General features: G+C 34.2%; 3 protein-coding genes across 4 annotated transcripts in view; 2 read left to right on the forward strand and 1 right to left on the reverse strand.

The window, feature by feature from the left end:
- LOC144435998 (COP9 signalosome complex subunit 1-like) overlaps positions 1-498 on the reverse strand; it is a 39567-nt gene extending 39069 nt beyond the window's left edge. Inside the window, exon 1 of the mRNA XM_078124665.1 lies at positions 448-498. Coding sequence (XP_077980791.1) covers positions 448-480 — 33 coding nt within the window. The 5' untranslated portion in view covers positions 481-498. The remainder of the gene's footprint in view (positions 1-447) is intronic.
- Positions 499-784: 286 nt separating this feature from the next.
- Positions 785-6074, forward strand: LOC144435748 (oxidized purine nucleoside triphosphate hydrolase-like). Of its 2 annotated transcripts, XM_078124362.1 has the most exons (5): positions 785-886; positions 2160-2343; positions 3059-3204; positions 4736-4825; positions 5518-6074. In XM_078124362.1, exons 2-4 carry the CDS (start codon positions 2183-2185, stop codon positions 4774-4776), a joined length of 348 nt encoding a protein of 115 aa, XP_077980488.1. In that variant the 5' UTR covers positions 785-886; positions 2160-2182; the 3' UTR covers positions 4777-4825; positions 5518-6074. The 2 variants fall into 2 exon arrangements, with proteins under 2 accessions (XP_077980488.1, XP_077980487.1); XM_078124361.1 differs by having other exon boundaries at positions 4736-6074.
- A 3975-nt stretch (positions 6075-10049) lies between these two features.
- LOC144435377 (oxidized purine nucleoside triphosphate hydrolase-like) lies at positions 10050-12575 on the forward strand. Its single transcript, XM_078123973.1, has 3 exons — positions 10050-10213; positions 11373-11518; positions 12370-12575. The coding sequence occupies exons 1-3, from the start codon at positions 10056-10058 to the stop codon at positions 12573-12575; spliced, it is 510 nt and encodes a 169-aa protein (XP_077980099.1). The 5' UTR covers positions 10050-10055.
- The last annotated feature ends 336 nt before the right edge of the window (positions 12576-12911 follow it).

The raw sequence follows: 12911 nt of genomic DNA on the forward strand, positions 1-12911 counted from the left end.
GTAGTCCTGCTTACATGACGGTGCACGAGTCTGTATTACTGACTTGACTCTGGAGTAGGAGGGACAATTGTCAGAATCGAGTCCCGGATTACTCCGCATGCAAGCAGGACTAAGGTCTGTGGATCATTTTTAAAGCAATGTTACTTTTTTTTAAAAACGGACATTAATTGACAAAATTGTAATTTTTTCATCATGGTCATGGATAATAAAACTGCTGGGTGCAAAGAGACGAGTCATAGCACATCTACGGATCACTGATGTATGATAACTGTCAAGTCACTTGGCATGCATACATGTAGCTAGCACTTCAACATGTGCAAAATGTACACGCCTTTGACAAATTTTGCCAAACGAAATCCATGAAAACGAAGCAGACCTGAAATTAAACAATTCACTGATACTGTGCTGTTCTCATAAAGTTTAAAGCAAACATAACGTTCTACCTACCTGCAAAAACGGCACCTGCATCGGTAGGGGCATGTTTTTATTTTCGGGATCTCTCTCTGTCTACAAAATGGCTGACGGAAGTTATCGTTTATAACGCATGTCCTGATTGGCTGATGTTTTACGGCTTTCAAGTGAAGAATATCTGTACTTTTTATCTTTTCGTTGAAGAAATTATTAATTTTCTACGCAATTTCAGACCTTCTTCGTTCATTATATAAAGTAGGTATTCGAAAGGGAAATTTTAAGATAGAAGTTCGACAGCCAATCGAAAAACGCGACACTTCAAATATTAGGGCTGTCTGCAAAGTCTCGCACCGGCCGAGGCGTTACGCGTGATCCTAAACAGCTGTTAGACCGCGGGAAAACTGAACGTGTCTTCAAGATCGGCTCACCTGGTAGGCGATGGTGGGAAGATTGGTTTCCCATAACCAGAGTTGAGGTAAACAAATGTTTACTGACATGTGTTGTGTCAGACGTACACTTTCTTCGATTTGTTGAACATTTTGAACTTCATGACCATGTACGTCAATCAGCTCTAATAAAGTCAGTAGTGGTTTTGATTAGCAAACTATTAATTATGATTATTATTATTATTATTATTATTCCTTTATTTCAGGTCACCAAGATGTCCCATAAAAAAAATTAAAAAACATACAAACACAAAGATAAATACAGAGATATTAATATTAAACTAGCAACTATCTTGTACTGTACGTGACAATCCTATAATTTCTCCAAGCGTTTGAACGAAAATATGCATCAGAGTCAATGCAGATTCGAATTAAAGTATTGTGACTCTCTACAATATGTCTGTTAAATGTATACAGCAACTTTCGGTGGAGCGATGAAAAATTCAAAATATCACTGGTTACACAGATATTACTACATGTACTAATGCTGACTGCACCTCTTACGTCAAATACTAATCACATTGTGTTATTATTGTATGCCACAAACTGCAATGATTGTAATTTGTAGCTCACTCGTTTTGACTTTGTGTTTTTTCTTCTGTTTTTGAGCTTTTTTCGTTCTGTCTTTTTACCGATTGTTTTTCGTTCGAACGGAAAAAGCTCAAAAACTGAAGGAAAAAACTCAAAATCAAAACTAACACTACAATCATTGCAGCTATGACTATCTATGAGCAAAGTGATATATTGTCTCACAGCAAGTTTATTCTTTGTCACAACCAACAATTGTTATTAAATTAAATAATATAGATTGTTGCCTTGCCCCACATACCATAGTCTAGTTCCTATACAGTATCGTTACGATTTACACCTACAAAAGTTAGAGACTACATTGGTATCCATACCACTAGTACCATAGATAAGTACTAGTTTTTTTCTCTGAGTGGCCATACCAGTCATACTTTTTATTTATTTCACTTGATGTTTTTGGAAATTTATCATAGCCCAATAGCCCAGTCCATCATTATAATATAATCTAGATGTTATCCGTTTGATTTGAATCTGAAGACCTCACCACTCAGTGTCAAGATCTTCAGATTGATGATAATTAAAAAATATAGAGGCAACCAATCACCTCAGACTGCAATATTTTCCTGCAACTACCGGGTGTTAGTTAAAACTTGAATTCAAGTGGATTTTATCAATAATATCTCAGTCTGTACTTCCTCTGAGCATACTGTTTTACAATAAAAATGAAATATGTGACACTGTGTATTTACTTGTATGCTATACTCTTATCAACAGAACAATTGATCTCAGCACCAGCCATGGCTGCCAATATATCAAAAAAGATTTTCACCCTGGTGTTTGTCAGAGAACAAAGCCGACTGTTACTAGGACTGAAGAAAAGAGGATTTGGGAAGGGAAAGTGGAATGGCTTTGGTGGTAAATTACAGGCCAATGAAACTATTGATCAAGCAGCTGTAAGGTGAGTGACACTCTGGATGGTAGCCTACCATCATCGTTGTTGTAAACCTAAGGCCTCTTTATGGCACTCTCTGAAATGTACCCACCAGTTGTGCAATGAAAGAAGCCAGACCTTCATATTTCGTTGTTTCAACAGAAATATGTGGTCTGGCTTGTGAGGATGACCACCTTAGCCTACCTGTAGTATTGAAGAACTACAACACTATTTAAATTATCCTAACTGCCAGTGTGATATTTGGGAGAGCAAAAATTCAAAAAAATCAAAAAATGCAGTTAGTGTTATAGTATCAGTCCTTCAAGATGACAGTTGGGCTAAATGTACAGAGTAATTGAGGTCAGAGTTTAAAACCAGCTAATTCTTTGTATACTCAGAAACAGCCAGTAGACATATGCCATATATATTACTCTCTTTGAAACCCTTTTTCAAAAAAATAATAAAATCACGAAAATTTGTTAATTTGTTTTTTGGTGTTTTTTTTTCATTTTTCTCTTTCTGAGATAACCATTGTGCCTTGACCAGTGTTTTTTGTTAAGTGACTTCCTTCACCATTCACTGAAATTCCCCATCAATGTTATGATAAAATATTGGATACTAAGTCAGTTTTACCATATTTCCCCCTTCCTGTTCAAGTGGCTATATTGATGCAAGAAAAGCCCTCTGTAAGTCTGTTTTATTGACCAAAACAAAATATTTTTTCTATCTTACTTTAAAACAGAGAATTGGAAGAAGAGTGTGGTATTGTTGCCAATAGACTTGACAAAGTAGCCTTGATAGATTTTGAATTTCAAAATGATCCTGTCATCTTTGAAGTACATGTCTATAAGACAGATTCATATCATGGTAAAATAACAGAATCAGAAGGTAAACAGTATACAACTGCCGACATCAGACCATGGACAAACAGAATCTGTTACAAATAGGAAAAGTAAACAAATGAATTGGATTAATAACACTTGGCACAGCATGTTGGAACTGCAATAAGAACAGATTTATGGCCTCTTTATGTGTACATGAAATGCCAGAGGAACTGGAAATTTGTTTGTGAACATGAACCATTATGTAAAGTGGCCATAAAACTGTTCTTATGAAATAATGGAATGTAATACAAGTCTCTGTACTTCCAACATGCTGTGCCAAGTGTTATTAATGCCATTCAGTTGTTCACTTTCCCTTTTTGTAACAGGTTCCATTCATCCACGGTCTGATGTCAGCAGTTGTGAAACAAAATATTCATTTCCTTTCTTTTGATTTCATTTTTCTCAGTTGATCTTTTCTGTGATCAGTGTTGTAGGTGCCACTTTCCTGTAGTACATAGATAAGCCAGACTTAATATTAATTACATTCATCATGTGTTTAGGAAATGATTAGCAGGAGCAATGATAAATCTCTAAGGCCTAAAAAAAAAAATTATGTGGTTCCGATTACGCTCAGTTTTAGAATAGGTGGGGTAGGTAGATTTTTTATTGTAATTTTTAAAAAAAAAATTTCATATGTAAGTGTCTAGTTCAGTTAGTTCTGTTTTCCATTGTTTTCCATATGATCTCGGTGTTACTGTATTGGTTTCTTCTCTTCAGATGTACAGCCATTACAGATTGGAAGAACAGTTGTTTATTGTCTTTTTAAGTTGATGTCAGTTTCCACATCCACCAGTTCTCATGAGACTTCACAGTTTTTGTGATTTTATTATTTTTTTCTTGAATACGTAAACAAATGTTTATGGTCGGCAGTGAAAAAATAGGTGGGGTCAGGTAATTGGAACCAAACAACTTCTTTTTTTTAGGCTTGATATGAGCAAGACTAAGACGATAGAACAGTTGACATAAGCTACTTTGTAACATTGAATTAAAGAAACAAAGACAGTTAACTGCAATTCAAATGTTATATATATAATTTAAAACGTGTACATAATACACTATATATTTTGATTCATGTGAGTACGTTGCTGTGAATTTCTGTATATTAATATGTGGGGAGACAGGTCCAGACTAGCTGCCTTGTGTACCCTCTAATGATAGCCAAATTTTGTTGTTGTGAGTCAAAATGAGAAAAAAAAATGGGATTTCTTGTGAGTCACCACATAGTAAGAGATATGGAATTGTTAGATTGGTTACATTATCAATAATTGACAGAATAAAGAAATAGTGAGTAATAGTACATAAAGCTGTGATGAATTTATAGAAATTTCTAATGAAGACATTTGAAAATGTTTGTCTCATCAAGAATATGTGTCTGTAACACATAATTTATATTTAATGGTGGTTGCAAAGAATAGAGGCATATGTGTAATCTATAAACAAGACTGTTTTGCATATTTGCATATCGATAACATCATTTGCATACCTAGGACATCTTTTTATTATGTATGACATTTGCATATATCTTTTCACTTCAGAGATGCTGCCCCAATGGTTTGATCTAGATGCTATTCCTTAGGAGAAGATGTGGCCAGATGATAGTATTTGGTTCCCAATCATGTTCCGAGGTGCCAAGTTTTACGGCTATTTCCTGTTTAAAGACTTCAAAACAATACTCGACTATAAGTTAAAAGAACTGTCAGAAATCCAAAGTTATTTCACAGAATTTAGAAACAGTACTAATGGTGAAACAGTTACAGTGTCTCACTGAGTTAGAAGACATCATAGTATTTTGTTGTATCAGCTGTAAAAATGTTGTTATATGATAATTAAGAAAAACTTTGATAAATATGCAAAGTAAATGTGTATTGAGCTCAAAGGTATTCTGATTGTCGTAGTAATTGAGTTAAAGTAGTCATAAGGATGAGGATTAGGTATTTATGTTGGATTTTTAATTTATAACACAATTTTATTATGGCTTCCTATTTGAAAAATCAATGTGAAACAACATATGCCAAGTCCTTGTTTGTCACTCAATACATTGCAAAAGATTAATAAATGCCTCAAATATTTGTTATTGTACATACAGTAATTAAAAACAAATTTTTTAAAACTTTTTTGCAGTGTATAAAGTTACAAACACAGGCTTTGTTTATGGTTTTCACATTGATTTTTCAAGTAGGATACCATGGTAAAATTGTTTTATAAATGAAAAATCTAAAATAAGTATCCAATCCTGATCTGTGTGGCCACTTTAACATGCTGATTAGAATTCGCTCATTATCTGCTGTTATATAAAATATCTACCCTTCTTTTACAGGGTAACATCGTAAACCACAGGCCTCTGTGCGTCACTGTCCAAAATGTACCCTATGTGCTCTGGCTTGCTAGAACATCTTACAGGGCACACAAGAAATAAACAACTCACTATAGACACTTACGTACGTAGATTGCTAACTAATATTAGGACTATATAGTATAGACACCATTTAAGAGCACATTGGTAGTGGGGGCTATGTCTTCATACTTAGAAGACTTGTTCTTCTGGATTGTAACTCATGATAGGTAAGAGTCTTCCTGGAACAGAGTAAAAGCAACTGGGAAATTTTAAGATTTTTATTTCTGAGGCATACAGTACGTTGAGGTAACAAACGCCTGGCCTGGAAAGTCACACAACAAATCTTATAGACCACCAGAGAAAAGACAAAGGAACAATTAAACAAATAGTAACTGTATTGTCGAATATTTTCCCCATAAATATGTGTTTACACAAATTATGTATATTTTGTTTATTTTTTAAGAGTACCCTACTTTGCAGACTAAATGTATGCAGATTGTTGTTGTTACACATTTTTATCAAAATTTTAGAATTCAAAGTTATAATAAAGACTAATTTCTCTTAAAAATGTACTTTCCTTAATCTGTTTTTCATTTCACTGGTAGTGAATCAAAAATATATCCAGTCAGTCGTCAGAAAAATGTGTAATTGAAGAACATGGAAGAATAAAGATTGAGTGAAAGCAGTGTACTTGAATGAAGGGGGGGGGGGAATCAGATTGCTACAGTCATGTTAGGAATATAAAGGTAGCTAGCCTTATATATATTTCTTGAATCAGACCAAAATAGAAGAAATATTGCTAACTCTGACCAGATCTGAAAAAGTGTCATGGCATTGCTAGTAACTTGTATTGGTAACAACACGTGACAAATTTGAAATATATCATTTATTACTGAAATTCATAACCTTTAAGTTGAAAATTCCGGTCATAATTGATCCGCTTATGTAAACTCACTACCTGGCCAAAGTGGGCACTAACATTTCGGTTGGAAAGCTCGTAATCTTTGGGGTGTTTTACTTTGAAAAAAGAAAAGTACTTATCGTTGTGGTGATAGGGGGCGCTATATACACTGACACACGTGGATCGTGCGTGGATGAGCCTGAGGGATCGGGAGGACAACACCCGGGACAACACTGCACTGACGCTAGAACGATCACATGGATTGAGTCCGGGATTGATGACACGAGAAGTCTTTCAAAAATTTAGACACCAGTCACTCTCATAGCTAGCTGAGGCAAGTTTACCATGTATCTATCTATAACAATAATCTGTAGGTGATCTCATATTGCTATTTACACGATTCAGCGGGTGAAGCACGGTTCATCCCTGGGGTTCATCCTGGATGATGATGATGATGATGGGGGGGGGGGGGGGTAATCCAGTCAATCCAGCGGAAATTTAGGCTGAACCATGGCATAATTGCAACAGAAATAATTTTAATTTTTAGCGTGTCTTGCTCAGAATTTTATGCTGAATAACATATCAAAAGTCTAGAAAAATTTAAGTGGTGGAACATGGTGACTAATGACGTTTCTTTATAATTAGCGTAATTAGTGAAAAAAATAACATTCATGAAGTATCATTTGTTCAAAAACCAATGCAAGTAACATGTCTATAGGTAGGTCTGAAGGTCATGAATTACTTTTGATTCACTATATGATGGTACAAATATTCCTATTGAATTCAAACAGACTTAATGTGTGTAATGTAATCACTTTAGTTAAGGTTACAGATTACATGTAATGTACAATAAGTATACATTTTTGTGAATGCCCATGTGAGTAGTATATAGTATGTCTATCATTAGATATTGGAGTACAAAAAAATGTACCTTCATTTCATCACTAAATATCTCCCTTGTTGTTAGATGAACATGCATGTTAAAACAAGTGTTAATTAGTGTAATTAACATATAAAACAATACATTATAGTATGTCTACATATTTTTGATCATAAGTAGTTGACGCTTCATTTTGAGTGAACTTTTCAATCATCAAACTCCTCAATATAGTTAGTAAGCTAAACAATAGTAATGCAGATTACTTGTAATGTACAATAAGTATACATTTTTGAATACCACTGTGAGTAGTATATTGTCTGTCATTAAGTATTGGAGTATTTGAATAAATCCCTCTCAATTTCTTTCATCATTGAATACCTCCCTAGTTAGATAACCATGCATGTCAACCCATAGACCCTTTCAAGTAGGCTCTATGGTTAAACAATATAGAGAAAACAAAGGTATTAATATTTAAATCAAATAATAGATTATCAAAACATCAATTGGATATCAAGATCGTATATATAGCTATAAGTATCTAGGGATAGAATTTCAACCCAAAGGTAAGTCCGCACCTTGACTATGCTTCCCCAGTGTGGTCCCCACATGCGAATGGGGATATGTATTATTTCCAGCGTCGGTTCACCAGGATAATTCCGCAGCTTGGTGGAATTATGAGGATAGGTGACGCATATTGAAACTGATAACTTTAGAAACCAGACGGATCAGAGCAGATTTACTGGAAATGTATAAACTTTTCCATGAACATATTCTCCTTGATCCAGTTGTGTTTTTTCAAAGTATCTACTTCGACAACAAGAGGACACAGTTTGAAATTATTTAAGGACAGATCCAGATTGGATATATGTAAATATTTTTTCAGTCAACGTGTCATAGACATTTGGAACAGTTTACAAGAAAGGGTTATTGCTACTTCATTAGTTAATCATAGCATGTATTGATAACCACCTTAGAACAGTAAGGGGTCTTTAAAAGCCTCAATGGCTTCCTACCCCACATTCATGGTAAATTCACTGTAAGGTTTGAACTAGCAAATGAAACAAAGGCGTTCTACTCTGTTAGAAAATTCATCACTTCATCCACTAAAATAATATTAATAATATAAACATTCCAGCATGGCAATTTTTTTGATCATGCTATTAGACCCATACTAACATATGGTTGTGAAATTTAGGGAGCAGAGAAATACACTGATAAAACACCAATAGAGAAACTAAACATCAAATTATCCAAAATGTTACTCCAAGTTAACTCATGTGCAACAAACTTAGCAGTAAGGGAGAACTAGGTAGGCAACCACTGTCAAATTTTGTTAATAACATGATGGTGAAATACTGGCACAGAGTGTGCACGAAAAAAGAAAACAGTCTTATTGATGAGGCTATCAAATATAACATAGTTAACAAAACACCCTGGACTACTGCTCTACAAACCATAAGTGGATCTGAGAACATAGAAAATTACTGGAATAATGGAAACAGACATAACATGAATAACATAATAGAGAGGATAGATAAACAATACATTGCTCTATGGGAACAGGATATTAATGCTGATAGGACTTCTGTGGGAGACAAAAAATTGCACACCTACTGTAAATTTAAAACTAAATTCAAAATGGAAGAATATTTGTATAATGTTACAAGTAATTCCCATAGGAAACTTATTTGTAAATTGAGAATAAGTGATCATAACCTAATGATCGAAAAAGGGAGACATATTAGACCTAAACTAGCAATAGAGGAGAGAATATGTAAACAATGTGATACCAACACAGTTGAAGATGAAATACACTTTATTTATGGACTGCCCCTTTTTGTACACAAAGTAGAGACAATTTCTTTCTTTCACTATCAAATTTAAATACACAATTCCAGACCATGGGTCATACTACAAAATTCTACTATATTATGAGTAATTATTCCACTTTTACACTACTTGGAGCTTATATTGCTGAAATGCTACATCTCAAGAACACTTTTAAGACAAGAGAATGGCTCCTTTGAATTTAACCCCTTTTTTCTACTTTGAATTATATGTAATGTGTGTACTTGTATCATGTTTGTGTGATAACGAATTTGTTTTTGATGGTAATTTTATTTTATGACAATGTTCTCTGTTTTAAAGAATAAGTCAATAAATGAATATGAATATGAATATGTTAAACAAGTGTTAATTAGTGTAATTAACATGTTAGATAACCATGCATATATGGTTTTAAGTGCCCGGATGTAGATAGCTTCTTTCACTCCCCATTCAAAATGTCTAGTTTCGATGTCCCGAATATTTACAAATGAATATCCTGGTGATTCGATGTGGATGTACTGGGAGATTTCAGATGTGCTGGAACTTTGGTCTTCTGTGTTCCATAAATCTAGTTTTGAGTGATCTCTCTGTCTCCCCTAGGTATGATTTTTTGCATTTGCCTGTGTTGGTCTGACCCTTTGCAAGGAATTGCATAGATCACTCCACACAAATTTTCCTTTTTTGTCTTGTCCTTTGGGGTATAAATGTTTGATTGTGGGACATATTGGATTGAAAAAAAAATTACATTGTCATGTCATTGTGGTAAATTGACACAAACAAGTGATTGACTGAAATGATACTTTCAAACTTCATCCTTAATGTTTTGTCAAATTATTTTCCTACTTCAGATAATTTGAATATTAACTGCTCAGATGTGTCTTTTTTTTCTGAAGAATAATGAGTTCTGATGAGATGAATAACATCAAAAAGAAACTGTTGACGATCGTTTACATTGTGAAAGACAACAAAGTGTTACTCGGACTAAAGAAGAGAGGTTTTGGTGTCGGTAACTGGAATGGGTTTGGTGGGAAAGTACAGGCTGGAGAAACTATTGAAGATGCTGCAAAAAGGTGAGATTAGGTGCTGTGAAAAAAATTAGATTAAAAGAAAAGAAAATATTATTATTTTTTAAATGGTAAATTTTGTTCAAAAATGACATGTTTTGTATAATTTCACATCATCGATAGGGAACACAAGCTTAGTTTCTCTCCGTAACACTTTAAAAGTGACCGGTATGGCAGTCTGTAAAAACTAATTGTTAAAAAGTAAAAGAAAGTATGTGCACATGTTTCATAATCATTTCAATTCGTACTTGTACTCTGAATGACTTAGAAATGACAAATTAAAGTCAGAAGGAAACTTTGAACTATTTGTTTACTAAAGCTTCCAAATTTCAACAATAAACTATCATTTTTGTACAGGAGACACCACCATACAATCAGTGACATAATTCTATTTCTAACTCTGCCATAGAGGGCATCATTTTTCAAATTATTTCACCCGATTAAAGACATAATATAGGGTTGGTCAAGTCATAAGAAACAGAGAATTAAGTATGGCTGCCTTTACAATTTCTGGTATGTAACATGATATTCTAATGAAAAAGGTCTTGTATGGGTATGTCCCAAAAAAAAAAGCAAAAGATTTTTACAATTTTTGGTATGTAACATGATATTCTAATGAAAAAGGTCTTGTATGGGTATGTCCCAAAAAAAAAAGCAAAAGATTTTTACTCGTCCTCTTGAATGAAATAAATTTGATATCCCATTACCTGTAATCATGTTTACGTCTGGAAAATTGTCACTTGTCACTGAGACAGTTAAGCAGTAATCCCAAGAAAAATTTAAGGATACACTGGTGTAAATTCAACTGTTGAGGTAGACTCATGAGTACTAAAATTTTAACAAATAATCACAGCATACCTTTGATAAGCTGAGAGCTTATCTTGTCTATCATGGAGTGAACAAGACTGACAGTTTTCAGTCAAAAGCTCTCAGCTTATCAACAGCGCCCTCTATCATGGAGTGAACAAGACTGACAGTTTGCAGTCAAAAGCTCTCAGCTTATCAACAGCGCCCTCTATCATGGAGTGAACAAGACTGACAGTTTGCAGTCAAAAGCTCTCAGCTTATCAGAACTATGGTTAACATTTTAGTACTCACGATTTAATGTTTTTTATTCTGAAAATTGCATCATCAAACTTAATTACTTACCTTTCATATTTTCCAGGGAACTAGAGGAAGAGTCTAGTCTAACTGTGGATCATTTGGAAAAAATCGGGGTTGTAGACCAGGAATTTGTGAATGATTCCACAGTACTTGAAATGCACATCTATAAAACAGATAGTTACCATGGTGATCCAACTGAATCAGAAGGTAATTATCCTAGTCTTGGATACCTAGGCTCTCATCTTTATCCTTTTTTCTTTTCTTTTTTCTTTTTTTTCTTTTTTTTTTTCTTTTTTTTTTCTTTTTTTTTTTTTTTTTTTTTGGGGGGGGGGTTCTTGCTTAACCAACACCAGAGAGACTGGGGAAATAGTACATAAAAAGCACTTGTGACTCCAGATATCAGTTAGGATACACAATCTAGTCATGCGAATAAGGCTGTGCATAGATTGAGTTTGTAAAATTATATTATCTCAGAAATTAACAATTGCATTAGACTGTCAAATGTTTCACAAAGGAGCTGACTGGGATTATACTTGTGTCACATTCTTGGCAGTGACCCTTCCCATGATGCATTTGTTCTAACCAATAGTGGAAGTCACGTATACTTTGTGTAGTATTTCCCCTAGAATGTCATTGATTCATTAATGCTGTGTTGGTCCCAATCAGGTATTTGCTTAAACAGGAAAAAATTGCTAGGTAAAATCTATCTGAGTTTCCAAGGCATTTGACCAGGGTTCCCTACCAGTGTTTTGCTCGAGGTTTATATGAAGGTGAAATCTCTCTAGTTCCTGAGTCAATTTTAAATTTGCTACAATGCCAAATAATGGGACAATAGTTTGGGAGACTATGCCAGTATTAACAAATCTCACTCTGTGTTACCATAGTTTCCCAACTGCAGCAAAAATGCTGTCAGTATTGCAGTGATTAACATATTAAGTCAACAAATCTGTCTGTATTGAAATCTGACATGCATAATAGAAATATCTATGCTAATTACAAAACTAGAATAACAACGACAGAGTAAAATGTCATGATTCTATGACCCTTATATCCCGCAGAAATGAAACCACAGTGGTTTGAAATTGACAGCATTCCGTACGACAAAATGTGGGCTGATGACAAGTACTGGATTCCATATATGCTAAAGGGAGACTATTTCTACGGTTACTATCTATTTGAAGGCCTCCACAAGATACTGAAGGAAAAACTGGTGAAGGTCAAAAGTAATGAAGTGAAAAGCCACCTAAGTCAGTGGAGAACATGACATTGGATTAAGTGTAAGACCTGAAATTCGTGCCACATTATCAGCTATGTACTACTCACTTTAGAAGCCTGATAGAGCTCTACATTTAAAACCTACAACAAAATCTTTTGTAATATGCAAGAGGACATACTGCCATGTATGAAAGTTTATGCATCAATCAGTTCTTTATTTATCACATGTATTCACTAACTTGATTTACATACTACCAAACTAGAGAGAGTATAGCGTTTCCACAAATTTTTTCTCACACCACCTTTTTTAGTTATAAATTACACAAACAAAATAGTACAGACACAGATAGCATGCATGCATGCACTTAAAATGTCAAACTTTATC

The sequence above is a fragment of the Glandiceps talaboti genome, chromosome 5, assembly GCF_964340395.1.
Source record: "Glandiceps talaboti chromosome 5, keGlaTala1.1, whole genome shotgun sequence".
In the NCBI taxonomy this organism is placed as follows: Eukaryota; Metazoa; Hemichordata; class Enteropneusta; family Spengelidae; genus Glandiceps; species Glandiceps talaboti.

What these genes read in the sequence shown, in the direction of transcription:
- LOC144435748 (XM_078124361.1), top strand. Translation starts at nt 2,183, where the DNA reads ATGGCTGCCAATATATCAAAAAAGATTTTCACCCTGGTGTTTGTCAGA. An exon ending in ATTGATCAAGCAGCTGTAAG is followed by an intron (nt 2,344 to 3,058) that starts GTGAGTGACACT and finishes ACTTTAAAACAG; the next exon opens with AGAATTGGAAGAAGAGTGTG. An exon ending in TAAAATAACAGAATCAGAAG is followed by an intron (nt 3,205 to 4,735) that starts GTAAACAGTATA and finishes TTTTCACTTCAG; the next exon opens with AGATGCTGCCCCAATGGTTT.
- LOC144435377 (XM_078123973.1), top strand. Translation starts at nt 10,056, where the DNA reads ATGAATAACATCAAAAAGAAACTGTTGACGATCGTTTACATTGTGAAA. An exon ending in ATTGAAGATGCTGCAAAAAG is followed by an intron (nt 10,214 to 11,372) that starts GTGAGATTAGGT and finishes CATATTTTCCAG; the next exon opens with GGAACTAGAGGAAGAGTCTA. An exon ending in TGATCCAACTGAATCAGAAG is followed by an intron (nt 11,519 to 12,369) that starts GTAATTATCCTA and finishes TATATCCCGCAG; the next exon opens with AAATGAAACCACAGTGGTTT.